This window comes from Danio aesculapii, chromosome 6 (genome assembly GCF_903798145.1).
Source record: "Danio aesculapii chromosome 6, fDanAes4.1, whole genome shotgun sequence".
NCBI lineage: Eukaryota > Metazoa > Chordata > Actinopteri > Cypriniformes > Danionidae > Danio > Danio aesculapii.
Window position 1 is genome coordinate 10,051,981 of NC_079440.1, and position 20,797 is coordinate 10,072,777.

Below are 20,797 nucleotides of genomic sequence, written 5' to 3' on the forward strand. Positions count from 1 at the left end.
TTTCACGTGATTTTGGAGCTAATCTCCAAACCTAGGTTAAACCCGAACGTTTATATCAACCTATGTAAAACAATGTAACTTGATCTTAACCAGTTTGCATCTCTTTGTGTTTGTCAACCCAAAACTTAAGCCCCGAAACTTAAGCTCAAAACTGTCAATGCGAGCACACATTGAAGAAGATGCCCAGAGGTGATATGAACGTGGAGCTGCTTATTGCACTGGTGAACAACAATCATTTCTTCATCGCTAGAGCTGCAACTTGGAACCATCCATGCTTGTTCGAATCGCCAGTAACTTTAACAACAGCAAGTGTGTCAACTTTCTGTCTTCTTCTGTGTTACAAGCAGGTGTCAAGAAGCTTAAAGTTGTGTAGCGCCATCTAACAACAAGGAGTGATTTTGCATACTCTTCTGCTTGACGCCAGTGAAAATCGATTGGGTTTGAATCCGGAAAAACGTCTCGAAAAACGCTTACGATAAACTCAAACGCAAAGCGTCCCAGTGTGTACCAGCATTTAGTCTGCAACATAGTTTGTTCAACTCGCATGCATATGACATAGCAGCCTGATCTCACGAGAAAACGTAAGTATTTGACCTTTTGTCAGTTTAGTGGCTAATTCGTATGAATTCGTACGAGTTCAGTCGTACGAAATTGTACGATTTTAAAAAGGAGGCGTGGCACCTAACCCCACCCCTAAACCCAACCGTCATTGGGGGATGAGCAAATCGTACTAAATCATACGAGTTAGATCGTACGAATTCATACGAATTAGCCACTAAATCAAAAAGTTACGAATTGCCATGAGATTGTGTTGGACATAGACATGCATGTCCCTGAAAAGTCTTCATTATGCTTTTTTTTGCACGTCACTTTAGGGGCTCTGTAGAATTCAACTGAAAGAAGAAAGTCATATGAGATTATTTTCATTTTTGTGTGAACTAACCCTTTAAGGAAGAACATTTAACTTCATAGAAAGTAACAAAACTCACAGCAGCAGAACATTTGCGAGGCCTGCATTCAGCACATTGACAGGCGTCGAGTTTTCTGAGCATGCCTGTCCTCAGGTGAGTCGATTCTTCCTTATATGGTCTGAGAGCTCAGCAAACACGTGGCTGTGCAGGTTTTGTATTACCCACAAGCCCACCCTCTTCTCCAGCTTCCTTCTTCCTGGTCTTCCTCTGAAAAACTCAGTGGCATGAAAGATGAAGAGATGGTTTTGAGGAGAAGGCCTGTTGCTACATGACCGCACAGATAAGCAGACAGCAAATGAGATTTCTGAACGCTGCTTGGGTTTGCGCATGCTTTAGTTGAGTTCTGGTTCATATACGCTCTGGCATCTGTAATTTAAGTATTAGTAGCAATGCCAAGTGTGTGCGGTGTGTTGCTTGACATTATAATCAAGTGAACGAGGTGTCTTAGCCAGGTTATAGATTCTTCACAGACTGTTTCTGTTTCCAGTGGAGAGATTATTTAGTTAGCAAGGTTGCTTTAAAAGAGTATTAAAATGACAGTAAAAATTTATGTTACAAAAAAATCTTTCAATTTTATTTGAAATAAATAGTGTGCTTTTGATCAAAAATCTAAATTCAAAATGTAGTTTAAAATATATTAGTTTACACTAAATTTACAACAGTGCTGTTTTGAAATGAATAATAATAATAAAATTAACAAACGCTTTTTGACTCTTATCGAGAACTTACAAATTTGAAACAACTTTTATTTTGAAGTGGCTTAATGCTGGAAATATGCACTTAATATTTTTTTTTTTTTTTTTTTAATTGTACAATATTTGTTTAAAAAAGTTAAATGTTAAATTCTTTTATTTGATTTAATCAGACCAGATAAATTATCTTAATGTTTAAAATATGCACTTAATATTTCATTGAATTTTCAAATATTTTTTTAAAAATGTTACAAATTTAACAAACAATCTTTGAAAAATGTTCAATCTTTAAATCTTCTATTTTTATTTGATATAAACAGGTCAGATTAAAACATGTAAAATGTGTCTTAATGTTGAAAATGTGCACTTAATAGTTTTGTGACTTTAAAATATTATTTCAATAAATTTGTAAAATTTGTATTCTTTCAAAAATGTTCAATCTTCAAGTCTTTGATTTTATATGAACGGAACAGATTAAAACATGTCAAATGTCTTAATGTTGAAAATATGCACTTTAAATTGAGATTTTTAAATGTTCTATCAAAAAAGTGAATTATTATTATTTTTTCAGGGTTTTCACCCTTATTTTAATAGGAAAGTAGAGAGAATTGACAGGAAAGCAGAGAGAGGGGTGAAGGATCGGCATAGGACAGCGAGGCGGAATCAAAATCGGGTCGCCGTAAGCACCAGAGTGCATGTGTTGACGCTCTAACCACTACACCACTGGCACAGACTGAATTAAATTTTGAATTGAATTCTTTTTCTTTTTAAATGTTCAATCTTAAAATGTTTTATTTGATATAAAGAGACCAGATAAAAATGTCTTCGTGTTTAAAATATGCACTTATAAAGAGCCCAGTTAAAAATGTCTTAATGTTTAAAATATGCACTGATGAATTTTCAAATATTCTTTCAAAAATGTTCAATCTTAAAATCTTTTATTTTATATAAACAAGTCTGATTATAAAATATGAAAATTGTCTTAATGTTAAAAATATGCACTTAATATTGAGATTTAATTTTTTTTCATATATATAAATGTTCAATCTTAAAATCTTTTATTTGATATAAATGGATTAGATTAAAATGTCTTAATGTTTAAAATATGCACTTATTATTTTAGTGAATTTTAAAAAATATTCTTTAAAATATGTTAAAAATGTTATTCTTTCAAAAATATTCAATCTTAAAATCTTTTATTTGATATAAACAGGTCATATTAAAACAAGTAAAATGTCTTAATGTTGAAAATATGCACTCTATGCTTTTGTGATTTTTAAAAATATTCCTTTAGAAAATTTGTACAATTGTTATTCTTTTAAAAACGTTTAATATTAAAATATTTTATTTTATATGAACAAGTCAGATTAAAAAAGGTAAAATGTCTTAATGTTTAAAATATGCACTTCATATTTTAATGATTTCTAAAAATATATTCTTTTAAATATGTTCAAAAATGTTCAATCTTAAAATCTTTTATTTGATATAAACAGACCAGATTAAAGAATGTGTCTTAATGTTGAAAATATGTACCTAATATTTTGGTGATTTTATAAAATATTCTTTCAATAAATGTTAAAAATTGTTTTTCTTTCAAAAATATTCAATCTTAAAATCTTTTATTTTATATGAACAGGTCAGATTAAAACATGTCAAATTGTTGAAAATATGCACTTCATGCTTTTGTGATTTTTAAAAATATTCTTTCAGTAAATTTGTAAACTTGTTATTCATTCAATAAGGTTACACTTTAAAATCTTTTCTTTTATATAAACAGGTCAGATTGAAATGTTTAAAAATGTCTTCATGTTGAAAATATGCAAAAGTAAATTGAGTAAATTTAAAAATATTATTTTAAATATGTTTTTTTTATATATTATGCTTTTAAAAATGTGAAATCTTACATTTTTTATAGAAACATACTAAAAAAACGCATTAATGTTTAATATGCACTTAATATTTTAGTACATTTTAAAATATTCTTTCCAAAACATGGATTTTGTTACTCTTTCAAAATGTTAAATCTTAAAATCTCTTATTTTATATAAACATATCAGAAAAGTACTTTGGATTAAGTGATGTTTTATAAACAAATTTCGGAAGGAGCACGTATCAAATACGTCATTGACAATTATTCTATTATCCAATCAGTTCTTGACCAAACCCCGATATATACCAAAGCTGTCTTACCTGCAGCATCTTACGACTTTAGCATCCCTCCACCACCCCGTCACCTCACCTCTTAAGCATTACAATCCCGGGCGGAGCGTTCTGGGGCCGGGCTAGATACTTCGCTCGAATCCCTATTCCTCTCTGTTTCCTGATAAGAGGAATAACTCGAGTTTGGGTGTCTTCCCCGAGCTCAGAGCCCTCTCCCCGGACAGCACGCCAAATACACTTTATTCTGAAACTGTTGCAAGTGTGAACTCGTGAAATTACATTTCAAAATCCTAATATAAAATTTGTTATTTTGTGCAATTATTAGGATGATTACAAATTAATCAGACAATGTCAGGAAATTATTCACAATCTATTAATTCCTCCAAATTATTATTTCCTGTTTATAGTTTTGAATATTCACAAAACAGAATGTAAACAAGTTTACCATGTATAATAAAAGTATGCAATGTTCTAAACATTTACCTAAACATAACTAAGAAATATTTAGAAACCCGGACAACCTGTTTATTAATGCGTGCTCATTTGATGCAAGCATTCATAAACGTGTCATGAATGTCATTTAAATGCCCCATTGACATGCAGGTAAAGAAATAGATGATTTCCTTAATAATGACACATTTTAACAAGCTTATAAACCCCATTCAACTCATTAATATACAATTTTGAAAACTTTAGTCTAATGTATTGTTTAACGCTTGATATTTCTCCAAAAATGAATATATTTTCTTGCCTTTTTTTCTGTCAGCATGGTGCAAATCAATCCCATTTAATTCTGTTATAAACAAGCTCGATCTGAATTAGTTTAAAAGTAATCACGTGGTCTGATTACTGTACATTACCTAACATAGGTATTGTACAAAAATACATTGGGTTAGACTACATAACATTGGATTATTATCTCTTGCTAACAACGATTTTTACCATTTCATTTGTAATTAGCAACTACAAACATATTACAATTTGTATTATACCCACCACTGTACAAACAAATACAGATATTATATGTGATATTGTTGACAACACATTTTAAAACGATATTAAAGCATCTTTAAGGTAACATGTTTACTTTTTTGTCGGTCTAAAGTTTCATCAAGCACCAGCAGGGGGCGATCTGCAATCAAAACTTCAAGCCATTTGCTTTTATTGAAATCTTTATTAACAACGAGTCCGTCATTTATTTATTTATTTTTGTACAAAATGAAAGGGGAGCTATACCTGAACAGTCACATTCAAGCACCATGTTGACACACAGAGATTTTATCCCATTCCTCCAGCGGACAAACTATGTAAAAAATGCTGGCTTACAAAATAGCCAATTACATCAATAGATAAAACGCCTGATAACAGCTTTACAGAATGTTTCTCTCAGTACGGTTTCACAATGGCGGCAGTCCCAATCTCTCTCGAAGAAAAAAAAAAACGAGTGTTTCACAAGTCTCTGTAAATGTTTAGTAAATTCTACAGACTGAAGTTGTTCCATGATAACGTTAGCAATGCTATTTGTATGTGAAATACCAAAAATATGAAGTGAAAAATTATTTACACACACAAAAACAAACCAAAACATGATATAATCGTGTGACGAGACATATGTACGGTTAACCTTAGGGTGAAACCTGAGGTAATTTCTCTTAAAGTCTCTGTGTTTTTGGTTCTGGATTATATCACTCAGCTGACTCAATAATTCTAACAGGAATATTCCGAAGGGAAAACATTCACATTTTATACAGTGTAAGATATAAAACATTTTGCTACATCCTGTACATATTTAGCCTCCTTTACATCATCAGGCTGAATGTCATTTCTTAAATATATTATAGCCTCTGTACAGCTCTATTGATTCTCTATCAGAATTCTGAATAATGAAATACTTTCCTGTGGATACTTAATTGAAATGCTTAGCCATAAAAATAGTGCTAATAATCTATTTAATTTCTTTCACTAGTAGTGTCGCTACATCCTACCAATCAATATTTCAAAAAATAGAGTTGCTTTTACTCATTTCGCTCTTAAATGTTGATTTAAATGTTCAATTTCACAGTTGATTTTCAGTTTCTGTATGGCTGTTGGATGGGGGGATATAAAATATTTATATAATGTTCACAGAATGTTCATATGGGTGATTCTACAATTGGAGATGCATTTAACATGAAACAAATTTAGGGACAAAAACTAAAAGAAAATGTTAATTTTCTAAAATAAATTATTTCAGGTTTCCTATTGTGAATATTTTAATAGTTTAAATTATTCATTTATTCATTTATTTTTCTTCAGCTTAGTCCCTTTTATTCATCAGGGGTCGCCACACCACAATGAACCGACAACTTATCCAGCAGATTTTTTACACAGCGGATGCCCTTCCAGCTGAAACACCCAAACACACTCATACACTATGGCAAATTTAATTTCTTCAATTCACCTATATAGTGCATGTCTTTGGACTGTGGGGAAAACCGGAGCACAGAGAAAACCCATGCCAACATGGGGAGAACATGCAAACTCCACACAGAAATGCCAACTGGCCCAGCCGGGACTTAAACCAGCGACTTTCATGCTGTGAGGCAACAGTGCTAACCACAGAGCCACCACGTTGCTAGTTTAAATTAAACAATTGTAATAATTCAGTGACGTACTTTACAGAATTATGTCAACTCTGTTACAGATATTTAGATAACTGTTACAGTTAAAACATTTTGGAAAAAACACACTAATTTAGACTGCAAGTCACAATTTTCATGTATATAATTATAATATATTTTGTGCATAAAATATAATGTTTTGGCCTGTAATGGGATCTGAGGCATGATAATTAGTGACCAACTATTGAAATAATTAAAATATAAAAATTTTATGTTAATTATAAATAATTTATTATGATTATTTATTGATTGATTCTTTAATAATAATAATTATTTTAATAATTTACTGACTGACAAACATGTCATTTACTTTACAGAATCATTACATCAACTCTGTAATATTAGAATAGAAGTAAAATCCAATATTTTGAGTACATAACAATATATAGTAAAATAAAAAACACTGACTAATTCAGACAATAATAAATCATGATTGTTAGCGATATGATCGTTTTTTTACAGAAATGATATTGCTATGGCCTGCAAAAACATCTGATCCATGATAATCGGTGACCATGTATTACAGTTTTTCTCAGTTGCTTTGGTACATTTCTCAGATCCAAAACGAGGATGAGAAATGAAGTTTTAGGCTGAATATTTATAATAAATTTGGAATGATCCGATTGGCTAGTTAGTGATTAGTGATAGTGATCAGCTGTAGTCAATCCTATCATGTGCTCCTCTCGAAATTAGTTTGTGAAACTTCAACTAATCGTTTGTTCATGGGAAAACTCTTTACATTCAAAATGGCTGAACAAGTTGTCATAATATTTGTCATAATGCATTTTACTATACATTTCCATTAGCCTTTATTTTTTCTAAATCTGTCTACAATTGGTACATTTCTCCCAGGTGAATCTTGACATTTTTTAATGAAGGTGCATCTAAAAGCAGATTGTCCTACGTTCACATTTCTATTTTTGGTTTGTTTTTTCTTCATGCGCATGCTCTCTTTTCCTTTCTGTATCACAGTGACATGATCTGGCAACAAATTACAGTACAAAAAAAAATTTGCCATAGTTTACATCAGAAGACCTGACCTGTTATATTGACAACATGACTAAGTAATTTGACTGTCTTATCCATACACAATGACACAAGGACCTCTCATTCTGATGGCACTGACACGTTCATTGACACAGAAATTTAGTTTTGAGAGATGAACTAAGGATTTTGAGCAAGAGACTGGCTTTTGCAAGTAATCCATGGTGTTTTGCTATTTGTAAGTGTTGTTTTGAGAAATGCAATTCAATTCTGTTCTGAGAAATGTATCAAAGCGAAAAACTGTCAAATAATAAAATACAACCATTTAACTTAAATTATTATTATTATTATTATTACTTTTTAAAATAAATATAAATTAATTTTTTATTTATTCATTAATTATTAGCATTTTAATAACCCACTGATTGGCAAACATGTCACTTAAAAGAATTAGGTTAATTTTGTCATATTATAGAAGAAAAGTTAATTTAAATATGTAAATTCATAATATTGTGATTATACAATAACTTACAATAGGAAAAACTAAATCGAACAATAATAAATCATGATTTTCTTTTTTGCAAAAAATATATTGCTAAGGGCCGGTAACATCTTCTGATTCATGATAATGAGTGACCAATTATTACAATAATTATATATAACCATTTAAGGTTAATTATGCATTATTTATTATGATTATTTATTGATTGATTCTTTAATAATTATTATTATTTTAATAATTTACTGATTGACAAACATGTCACTTACTTTACAGAATTATATCACATTATATCACATTAGAAGAGAAATCCAATATTTTGAGTACATAAAAATATATAATAAAACAGACAATAATAAATAATGATTTTCATATGCTATATGATTATTTGTTTACAGAAATTATATTGCTATGGCATGCAACAACATCTGATCCATAATAATTGTTAACCAATTAATAAAATATTTAAAAAATACAACCATTTATTTATTATAATTATTACTTTTAAAAATTTATTTCCTAATTAATTATTTCCTAATTAATTATTATCATTTTAACCACTGATTGGCTAACATTTTGTTACATTAGAAGAAAAGTAAATTCATTCATTCATTCATTTATTTTCTTTTTGGCTTAGTCCCTTTATTCATCAGGGGTCGCCACAGCAGAATGAACCGCCAACCCATCCAGCATTACTGAATTAGTCAGTGTTTATCATATATTATTATGTACTCAAAATATTGGATTTTACTTCTCTTCTAATATTACAGAGTTGATATACTTCTGTGAAGTAAGTGACATGCTTGTCAATCAGTAAATATCAAAATAACAATAACTATTAAAGAATCAGTCAATAAATAATCATAATAAATAATTTTTAATTAACATTAAATGGTTAAATTGAATTATTTCAATAATTGCTCACTCATTATCATGCCTCAGATGATGTTGCAGTCCAAAACATTATATTTTATGCAAAAATATATAATTAAATACATGAAAATGATGATTTCCTGTCTAAATTAGTCAGTGTATTTGGTCACACTTTATTTTGATGGTATGTTTGTTGAATTTAAGTTACATTGCAACTAATTGTCATTAGATTATAAGTAGATTGTTAGGTTGGGGTTAGGGTTGGGGTTAGGGTTATTGTAAATTGACATGTACTTGCAAAGTTTCTTATAGTCAGTTAAATGTCTGTTGAAGGAGCATATCAACAGATATTAAGCAGACAGTCTACTAATACTCAAATGGACCATCAAAATAAAGTGTTATTTTTTACCAAAATGTCTTGTAATTGTTTAATTTAAACTAGTGACATGGTGGCATTACTTTTTAAAATAAATATGAATTAATTAATTATTATCATTTTAATAACGATAATGAGTGACCAATTATTGAAATAATAAATGTTTCTAAAATTATTTGTTAAATGCTGAAAGAAATATTAACTCTGGACACTAAAAGTACAGTACCTGCAATTGTAGAATCACCCATACATCTACATCTTTCATTAGTCAATGTTAGTTAATGTATTTATTACCATGAACTAATAATAATCGATACCTGTACAGCATTTATTAATCATAGTTCAACATTTACTAATGTGTTATTAAAATCCAAATTTATATCACTTAATACACTGTGAGTTCACTTTATTTCCATTATCTAATGTTAACTAAGATGAATAAATACTGTATTGTTCATTGTTTGTTTGTGTAAGTCAGAATTAAAACACCTCCCCAAAAGACAAGGGAAGATTGAGACGTGGACATGGAGCGCTCTCACCTAAACACAGTAAAGTGGACGAGACGAGTGGCTATTGCTGTGTGGTCAGAGGTCAGAACTCTAGACCTGCGTGGAGTATGATCTGGTGAGCGAGGGTCGAGGACGAGCACATGTCCTGGACTCTGAAGGACCGTCTAGACTGCGCTGGAGATGGAGCGACGCGAGTGGATGAGCACATCTGGAGGGATGGGGGCCAGGTATGGCTGATGGTCATGTGATGCCTGTGTATAAAACCCCTGGAACCTGCTGAGAACACAAAACACAGAGTTTCTGAAAGGGTGCAAGAAAAGCAGAGCACTGGATCACGATAATTATTTAGTATTGAGGGATGCAGCGCTTGCTTAGAATCTCAGTCATTCAAGGTTACTATATATAGGGCTATTCACAGTGGTTTCATTTATTTGTGTGGTTGTTCACATTTTTTGAAGTGAACCGGACGTTGCTAAAACTTTTATTTCAGATTGAAAACAGAAAGCCCCGCCCCCTACTCAATATTCAGTACCAGTTTGATGTACGTCTGGAATCATCAGGTACTTTTAACCAGCGTGCGAATTATACACTCTCAAAAATAAAGGTACGATAGCTGTTATGGGGGTGGTACCTTTTCAAAAGGTACAAGATTGTAACTAAAGGGTCCTTATTAATACCTCAAGGCAATGCACTAGTACATAAAAAGTACAAATATGTACCTCTTGAAAATTTTAGGTACCAATTTGAGGTACCAATATGGACCCTTTAAGTACTAATGTGTACCTTTTAAAAAGGTACCACCCGAATGACACGGACGATGGAGGGGGTCAATTGTTTGGTAGTAGTTTGGTAATACATGCTTCAGTGTGTTAAATTTATGAATGCATTTAAATTATATCTCATTTATTAATAAAATATATACGTTTTCAGTGTTTTGAGGGATATTTAGTGATGTATTTTAGCGGTTACTGTGGGTCAAACTATACAAATGATGTGTCTAATTTTTCAACAATTTTTAGGCTTCATGCAGATATAAACGTCTATTTTACAAGAAAGTGTTTTGTGAATACTTGAGATGTCTATTGGTGTTCTAGAACTGCCAGTTTGAGACTGTTAAATAATATTTATATTATACATTTTTAAATTATTAATATTTAAGATATAGATCAGAGATCAGAGAAAGCTATTTCTTACTATTAAAGAGCCGACCCCCCTATACATCTTGTTTTGATGTCCTTAAGGGAGGACCAAGCGTTAATTAAGGGAGTCAAACCTTTGAGTAGAGGGCGGGGCTTTCTTTTTGCACATCATTCCCTCATAGCAAACTAACGGTAAAAGGAACGTGGTTAAGAATAATGTGGCTGAAGGCATCAAACTGACATCAACAGAGAAGGACTACCACTGCACACACAGAAGTAAATGGTCAGATTTTGACTGAAGATTAACAAAACTTTTTTTTAAAGGATTAACTTGAATTGAAGCACTTAATAACCAGCAGCCATTGAGATCTATAGTAGGAACAAAAATACTACAGAAGTCAATAGTAGCTGTTTTCAAACATTCTTCAAAATATCTTCTTTTTGTGTTCAGCAAAAGAGAGAAATTCAAATAGGTTTTGAGCAAGTGGTGACAGATGATGACAATGATGACAGAATTTTCTGTTTTGGGTGAACGATCTGCTTTAAATCTGATACAGGTCTGATCAACCCAGGCTCATTCTGATTATGTACTGCTATATACATTTCTGGAGAGCTCCAAATACGTCCCAGGAGCTATGTTTTTTTTGCAGTTTTTGTTTTTGCAAATCCACAAGAGGCCGTTGTGTATGCTTTTTCTGATCTCAAATTTCCCTCACGAGTGTCATTCGCGCCTGTTCTCGCGTAAATCCACTGTCGACTGACTGACTGACCGATCAGCTGACTAATCGACTGACCCACACTCCTCCTTCCCTAAACCACGTTTTCAGATTTTACCACATTCTCACCCAGTTATCTACTTGGTTTTTTTTGGCTTCTGTTTTTGTCTTTTTGACTTGAACCCCCTCGTCACGGTCAACTCCTATCTGCATCTCAAGTCCACGGACGTACATGGTGAGCCACTGGAGAAACTGGTAACAGCAGGAAAGCCATTCATACGGATGTAATATGTCAGCTGGTGAGCGTGAAAAGCAACGGCGTCATACCGCCTCATAGCATTCGTTTTAAAGATGAAATGCAACCATATGTATTTCTGGCTACATAATTCATGATTTTCAGAAATGTATATCCAGCTATGTTTTCAGAATGAGCCAATGTTGGGTCAGATGTTTTGAAATGTGACCTCAGTCTGAGGAGTGATGCTAATTCATTCCACTTTTACCTTAGTCTACTCTAGACAAACATTTGTCACAATTCTGCACCCAGGGAAGTCTGAACTTCACCTGAAAGGTAGTCAGTGGTGGTCAAGTTTAGGTTCTAAAAATGTTTAGTTCTGGAAACATTAGTTTCTTGTTCCCAGAACATTCTCTGTTGGTTAGTCAGGTTATTTTTCATTACATAAATAGAACATTGCCACTAGGGGATATTCCTGGAATGTTCACTTTCAGGTTCTCTTTAAGCTGTTTCAAAAATAATAATAAAAAACTACAATGTTCTGGAAAGCTTAGTTTGTAGTTTCTGGAAAAACTTACAGAAAATATTTAATAAAACAAAAACAAAGGTCAAGCTCAAACATGCTGCAAATCAAGAAAACACAGGCAAATAAATAAAAAAAACGAACAAATGGAGAAAACATCATCATCAGTTTAACAACATACGGTACATACACACAGGTTCTCAGTTTTTTTTAATGTTGTTCTATTTTCAGTGTATTTGAGCTCTCTCAGCCACTGTACAAAACTAACCAAATGGAAACCAAACGTGTTTTAGAACTCACAAGTGGTGGTGGCTCTATAGACAAGTGAAACTGTGACAACCTCAAAAACAATGCTCCAAACTCATCTTTGTAATACATAATATCTTCATTATACTTCATATCAGTTATCACATTATGGATTCATAATTTAAAAAACACAGATATGTGGGATTTAGACTTCATTCAACTTAATAAATATTTCCCACGTGCTGTTTAACAGAACAAGGACATTTTCACAGTTTTACCTATAATCTTTATTCCTCTGGAGAAAGTCTTATTTCTTTTAGTTTGGCTAGTATAAAAGCAGTTTTTAAAAAAAATTTTTTAACAATTTTTAAGGTCAATATTATTAGCGACTGGCTACAGAACAAACCACTGCTATCCAATATCCTGCCAAATTACCCTAACTTGCCTAGATAACCTAATTAACCTAATTAAGCCTATAATGGCACTTTAAGCGGTGTACCAGTGTCTTTCAAAATAACTAGTCAAATAGCATGTACTGTCATCATGGCAAAAACAAAAGTAATTAGTTAATAAAAATGATTTCTTAAAAAAATATTATGTTTAGATTTCTCTGTGAAAAATCTCAGTTAAACAGCACTTCAATTTTAACAGGAGGGCTAAACATTTTGACTTCATCTGTATGTTTAGTATTATTATGCATCAGAGTTAGCCGTTAGCTCTGGTTTAGATTTCCCATGCACTCCACCCCTCCCCGTCCTGGTGTCAATCTACCTGTCTCCCCTTACCTGAGGGCCACTTAACTTTTCGAGTGGACTCTCTACGCAGGGCATGGCCACCATGGGCATGTTGAGCGAGGGCTCGGGCCGCGGCGGCGGTGGTGGCAGCACAGGTGGAGGTAAACGTGGCACATGAGACTGAGTCTGCTGAAAGTTATTGATCACACAGGTGACCTGCAGATAAGTGGAGAAGAATGTTAATAATTATTGATTAATGATAGACTTTTTAATTTTGTCCATATGATGGACGAATCAAGCCTGATGATTCATACCCCTGGCAAATTCTGACTTAAAGTTACTTTTATTCAACCAACAAGTTATTTTTTGGACCGGAAATGACACAGGCTTCTCCAAAAAGATAACAAGACGATGTACAAGAGGCATCACTGTGTAAAAAAAATATTTCTAAGCTTGTATTTACATTTTAACAAAAACTTTTGGTCAGAATTTGCAGGGGGTATGAATCATTTGGGGCTTGACTGTATATTGTCATATTGCACAGCCCCAGCCTGGACTTGATTTAAGAGGATGAAGGATGGAGTGTAAAGCCAGTGGATTAGCTGCAGACTCACTAAGCACCTGAGGACTAGTATTAGCTGTTAAACAGGTAATACAGGTGTGACCTGTTTCACCCTCTGACGTGGCGTGAGACTTTGGCTGAGGCCCAATTTACTCTCTGTTTGTTTTAAATATAATATGCCGGAACGGCAGGTGAAATTTCTGTCATTTATTTAATGAATATTAAATGAATACGTAATATAATTTTTTATTCTTTCATTCATTTTCTTTTCGGCTTAGTCCCTTTATTAATCAGGGGTCCCCACAGCGGAATGAACTGCCAACTTATCCAGCATATGTTTTACACAGCGGATGCCCTTCCAGCCACAACCAAACACTGGGAAACACCAGTCCTGCATTCACACACATACACTACGACCAATTTAGTTAATTAGTTAATTCAATTCACCTATAGTGCATGTCTTTGGACTGTGCACGCTGGAATTTTCTACTACAGCACAATATTATTTCAGCACATACTGTATCTAGTGGCTATGACATAAGTACAGTATGTGCTAATATGAGATCCTCACCAGAAAAGCGGCGATGGCTCCTCCAGTCAGATATCCAGCTAACACATCAGACCAGTGGTTGCGATATTCAGCCACACGCACGATGCCCACCAGAACAGCCAATGAGAGCAGAGTCAGGCAAAGAGTGGGTTTGGTCAGCCGTGTGCCTTTAGTCCTCCAGACCAGAGTCACATACATCTGCAGAGAAATACGCACACAGTAGTATGCATGGGTACATACTGTAGATACTGTTCAAGTCAGAATTATTAGCCCATCTTTGAATTTCTCTTCTTTTTTAAATATTTCCCAAATGATATTTAACAGAGCAAGGAAATTTTCACAATATGTCTGATAATATTTTTTTTCTTCTGGAGAAAGTCTTATTTGTTTTATTTCGGTTAGAGTAAAAGTAGTTTTTAATTATATAAAAAACATTTTAAGGTCAAAATTATTAGCCCCCTTAAGCAATATTTGTTTGGATTGTCTACAGAACAAACCATCATTATACATTAACTTGCCTAATTACCCTAACCTGCCTAGTTATTCTAATTAACCTAGTTAAGTCTTTAAATGTCACTTTAAGCTGTATAGAAGTGTCTTGAAAAATATCTAGTGAAATATTATTTACTGTTATCATGTCAAAGATAAAATAAATCAGTTATTAGAAATGAGTTATTAAAACTATTGTTTAGAAACGTGTTGAAAAAATCTTCTATCCGTTAATCAGAAATTAGAGAAAAAATGCAGTACAATTTATCATCTGAAAAATATTTAACAAACATGCAAAAAATTAAGAGAGCACTTGCAAATGTGACACTTTACTGGATCTATTGGGTATAGGTTTAAGAAAATGATCATATATATTTTATTCTGATAAGGTTTCTTCAAAATTTCCTAAACAAATATTATCATTTAGAGGGTTTTAAGTTGGTCAGAAACTAAAATTTTTAAAATATGTCGGATCCCAGCACAGTCACAGTTTTAGTTTGTCTATATTAATTTTAGTCTTCTTTAATTTGTATTGCTCTTTTGTGATTTGGAATTCATTTTAAATTTATAATTTAGCTGCACATTCAAAGTTTTAGTTTGTTTATATTAAAGAGTCTTCTTTAGTTTGTATTATTCACTTTTTATTTGGATTTTGAGTTAAAATCCCAATTTAGTGTGCAGCATTTGAGAAAAATGAAAGTGCTCTTGTTCACCGTAATTTTGTCTCAAATAATTTTGTAAAAAAATTGTGACTAAATCATGAATTGTGATATGAATCATATTGCATCATGAGTCGTGAATCGTTACATCCCTAGTTACATAATAAATCAAAAACTATGTTTCACCCAAACAAACAACTATATTGTCATGTATATCCTTTTTTATTCATATAAAAAAGCTGCCATGTTTTAAGACACGCTCACATGTACGTCTCTCATATTATCCATTGCTGTGTGTTGTAGGGTGGTTATAACAGATTTTGTTCGCACATCAGCGCAACACCTCAAACGTACTGCAAATATCTGATCATTTGCCAACTTTGCTATTTCTCTCTGTGCTGGTTCAGTCTATAGTTTATAGAACAGCCTTTATCCCTAAAGACTAAACTAAGGGACTAGTATGTTTTTAGAAAAACTGGTTTGTTTTTTGATAAAAATTTGATTTCATTCATTGACTTTCCTTCAGCTTAGTCGCTTATTTATCAGGGGTCGCCACAGCAGAATAAACCGCCAATTATTCCAATATATGTTTTGCTTGATTAATTGTCAACCAGCATTAGTTTGTGTCATGATCACCATCAATCCAGATTTGCAGATTGCTGGTAAACATGCACCATCATCCAGACTACAATTCTGTCACCTTATGAACTACAAATCCGGCCATGCACCTCACACACACCTGTTTTCAGATCACTGATGATCACGCACGCACACACATGCACGCACGCACGCACGCACGCACACACACACACAGCTGGTAGCTAATCAAAGACTTATTACACATACTATGTACACTGCTCACATTCCCTCACACTTTGCTGAGTCCTGTTTTGCTGTAACATTATGAAGTGTTCTCTGTCTAGTCTTTCTGAGTTTCTTGACCCTAGCCTTGTTTACTCATTTATGTTATTGCCGCCTGTACCGACCTTATTGCCTGTGACTTGGCTACGCTTCTGGATTGTCCTCATGCCACTGTTTGTACCCATTGACCATTGCCTGTCTGACGTTTCTAAATAAAACTGCATGTAGATCCTCACTCTTAATAGTATAACACTTTTAATATAATATGAATCACACATACTTATTTTAGCCATTCATTTATTTTCCTTCAGCTTAGTCCCTTTAGTCATCAGGGGTCACTTATCCAGCACATGTTTTACACAGCGGATGGCCTTCCATCTGCAACCCAGTACTGGGAAACACCCATACACTCTCACATTCACACACACTCATACACGATAGCCAATTTAGCTTACCCAATTCACTTATAGTTCATGTTTTTGGACTGTGGGGGAAACCGTAGCACTCGGAGGAAACCCACACCAACACGGGAGAGCATGCAAACACCCAGAATTTGATTTGAAACTAGCAATACAGGATGTACAAGTAATCAGATGTGCTGTAACGGGGGAGGATTAGGACTATTCTAAAGGCCAATGTATACTTCTGCATCCATTTAACATGGTAGGTCTGAAGTAGCCTTTTTATACACTTTGACCTACAACTGTAAAAATATAATCACACGTTACAATGGTGCAAACACCCCACGCAGCATTGGGGCTGTAATGTTATAGCAGAGAAAGCTAAAATGCCGTCCAAACGCTGCTTTTTCCACAGAGCTTGTTCTGTTTCTGTATTTGGGCTTACAAAGGACACGACACAAAGAGAGAAGTGCTAATTATGTTCCAGAGAATTATAAAAAACATATAGCTAGCATTTGACAAAGGACAGCTTCCAGAATCTCTCCCAGTTCAGTGCTGGATTCGGCTAAAAACTCCTCAGAGAAGGGGCAGCTCCAACCATAATAGAAGAAGGTGTGGATCGTGAGCCACAACCTGTTAGTATTTTTATTTGTTAAAATTGATCTATGACATGCATTGTTTCTAGCATTAACGGTATGATGTCGCAAAGATGTAAACAACAGGAAATGCTGTTTGGCATCACTAACAATTTAGCTACAAATTCATATTTATCCGTCAAACCACTGTAAACACCCACAATCTTCACCAGCGCTGAAGTCTCTCTATGCGGCCGCTTTCAGTGCGACATCTCAAATAATGAACTCGCTAAAGATATGTGAACATTTTATATTACTTACACATGCTTATTCCGAATATATGTGTAAGACACTTATCAGATTTTATTTTAGAGCAGGCGTGAGGTTTCATTTTCTGTCTTATTCATGCTCAAACTGATACGGCTAACAGCTACTCTGACTGACAGTGTTTACACAGCACAAAAGCACAACACTTTTCCTAGTGACGTTGAGCCGATCTGCGAATCTCAGCACATTATGTTAGCTGACCAATCAGAGCCTCTTGAGGGCGGTCTTTTTTAGATCAACTAATAAATATGACAATTGTTTTTATGTTAGCGGAGTAGCTGTATATAATCAAAGTAAGATATATAAAAAAATAACATTAAACAATAAAAAATAACTAAATAATTCGACAAGTGAAGCATGAGCACACATTGCTTTGCATCTTATAAACACAATCAAGCCTTAAAAATACACTGTGTACCACCCTTTTAATTTCAAAGCGATGTCAAAAAGCACATCAAAAATGCTAATCGTTTTGATGTCAATTGATTATAGACATAGATTTATAGACCTACAGTATAAATTTCTTTCAGAAACATAAAAAAATGTCTAAGGGATTTGATGAGAATCCAAAACACAGGTTATGCTGAGCATTCAGATATGCTGGTCAGCATCAGCCGAATATTCTGAATCGTCATCATTTTGCAGGATCTAGAGGAGTAAGGCGCTCTGTCATCTCTCATGACTCAATCAGAGCACAGAATGACAGTGATTTCTCTCTGAGATCTTGTCCTGGATGAACTCACCACCGTGTAGACGGCCGAGTACATGCTGAGCGCTGAGTCCTTCGATGGGAAGGATTTGCGTGCGGAGGCGATGAGGTACGGGTTGCCGGTACAGGCGCGGCGCTCTGTGATGTACTGCATTGGAGAATGACAGCCCAGTGCTGTGTAGTTCGGCCGACATGTAGACAGGAAGTGAGGCGTCTGGTTTCCTGTCACTACCTGCCCTGCGTTGGCAAAGATGGTGGTGGTGAAGAGGCCAAAGGAATAAACACCTGAGAACAGGAGGAAGAGGAGGGATTTGATTATCTCATATTACTACTGTACTCGATTCTCTGGAATACTTGATTATGATTGGTCAGTTGGGAAATTGTAAGGTATTTTATACTTGGATAACAACTGCTGAATTTAATTTCCAATCATCTTGACTGTCAGTGAATACGTTCACATTTAAATACATACAGTTGTCAAAATTAATCACCCCCTGTTATTTTCTTTTTCAAGTATTTTTTAAATGATGTTTAAGTGAGCAAGGAATTTTTCACAGTATTTCCCATAACATTTTTTTCTTCTGGAGAAAGTCTTATTTGTTTTATTTCAGCTAGAATAAAATATTTTTTTTAAAGCATCAACATTACCAGCCCCCTTATGCAATATATATTTTTTGATTGTCTTTAGAACAACCCGTCGTTATACAATGACTTGCCTAGTTACTCTAACTTGACTAATTAACCTAGTTAAGCCTTTAAATGTCAGTTTAAGCTGAATATTAGCATCTTAAAAAATATCTAGTAATATATTATTTACAGTCATCATGGCAAAATGATTTGAAACATAACAGGATAGCAAAAGTTGTATGCTGAGAGTCCAAAAGATCAACAGCATGAATACAAACTCTAAGAATGAAGAAGGATCGCTTACCGAGGAAGCGGACGATGCGTCTGAGCAGCGGGTTGAAATAGCAGCAGTCAGCCGTAACTATTGTCTTCTCCTGCGAGGCCTCAGGTTTAGTGAAGAAAGATGCCAGCTCTCCCAGCAGAATCTACACACACATACACAAATGAGATTTCTCAGGTGCATACGGCTTACTGAGAACAGCGCTTGGGGGAACCGCAATATTTATTTTCCTTAAACTGATTAAACCGATTGGCAAACATATGAGGCAGCATTTGTCATTGTCAAGATTTGCTCGTGTTTCAATTCAAGGGTTTACGAGAAATTTACCATAACGATAACATCTCATTTTCAATCCCATGAATATATAAGTGACAAATCCAGCATCACAGCTGAGACATGTTAGAAATATGTTCAATATGCACTATAATGAGACGGCATTCATAAAAGATGAATCCACACAGATGGGAAAGCAACACCACACGCTAACTGAAGGGGCAACTATAAAGAAAAGATTATATATATATATTGTTTAACTCTAGTGTAAAATAAAGCAATAAGCTTTATTTTAGCCAATAATAGTGTGGTGATGTCAGAGGTGTATGTTTGTAGAGTAATAGCTTCTAGCTCGGCTCAGATTTTAAGGACAGAACTATTCATTTCACAATTTTTTATGGAGTTAATTAAATGCACCATAGATTAAAGCTGGTGTACACTGTAAAAATTCTTGGTTCCATACAATTGATTTTTTGTGTTGGTACAACATAAAGAAATTAAGTTAACTTATTAGTTTATTACAAATTTAAATAGGTTGAACATAAAACAGCATGAAAAAGCTGGTGTACACTGTAAAACATTTTGGGTTCCACACAATTGATTTTTGTGTTGGGATAACATGAAGGAATTAAGTTTTTATGTTTCTTTTTAAACAAATTTAAGTGGATTGAACATAAAACAATTAAGTTGTCCCCCCAAAAATTCAAGAATTGTGTAGTTTCAGCTCATTTTAAATAAGTAGTTTGAACCAACAGCAAACATAATATTTAGAGTGTAAATGGTTAACTTTTATCAGTTTTGACAATCATTTTGAGGAAGCCATGAGGATTAGCCATCAGAAATACTGTGTACACTTACATTATTAATTCATAAATACATGCATCATAAGTTTATTTGTCAATCTGATATTATAAGATTAACTGTGACAATTCTAATGACAGTTTTTAGGAGTCATCTTTATGATATTACGTTTTTTTTTAGCATCCCAGCAAGCAATAGCCGTCATTTCACCGGCTAGGTAAAGTGTAGACCAGATCTAGCCCGGCTACGTGTAACCCAATTTTAGCCCGAATAACCCAAAATTTGGTTGCATGTTGTTTTTCTGCTAAATAAAACTTGTGATACGTATGATACTTCGTCATGCAAGAAAGGTCAATAACAATTATG

General features: G+C 33.7%; 1 protein-coding gene across 2 annotated transcripts in view; it reads right to left on the minus strand.

The window, feature by feature from the left end:
* Positions 1-9,367: 9,367 nt before the first annotated feature.
* plppr2b (phospholipid phosphatase related 2b) overlaps positions 9,368-20,797 on the minus strand; it is a 100,879-nt gene continuing 89,449 nt past the window's right edge. Inside the window, exons 4-8 of one of the 2 annotated variants that reach the window (XM_056459469.1) lie at positions 19,382-19,502; positions 18,485-18,735; positions 14,451-14,627; positions 13,385-13,533; positions 9,368-9,997 (exon numbers count right to left, since the gene is read on the minus strand). In XM_056459469.1, coding sequence (XP_056315444.1) covers positions 9,889-9,997; positions 13,385-13,533; positions 14,451-14,627; positions 18,485-18,735; positions 19,382-19,502 — 807 coding nt within the window. In that variant the 3' untranslated portion in view covers positions 9,368-9,888. Of the gene's footprint in view, positions 10,001-13,368; positions 13,534-14,450; positions 14,628-18,484; positions 18,736-19,381; positions 19,503-20,797 lie in introns of both variants that reach the window. The other variant, XM_056459470.1, reaches the window with a different exon arrangement.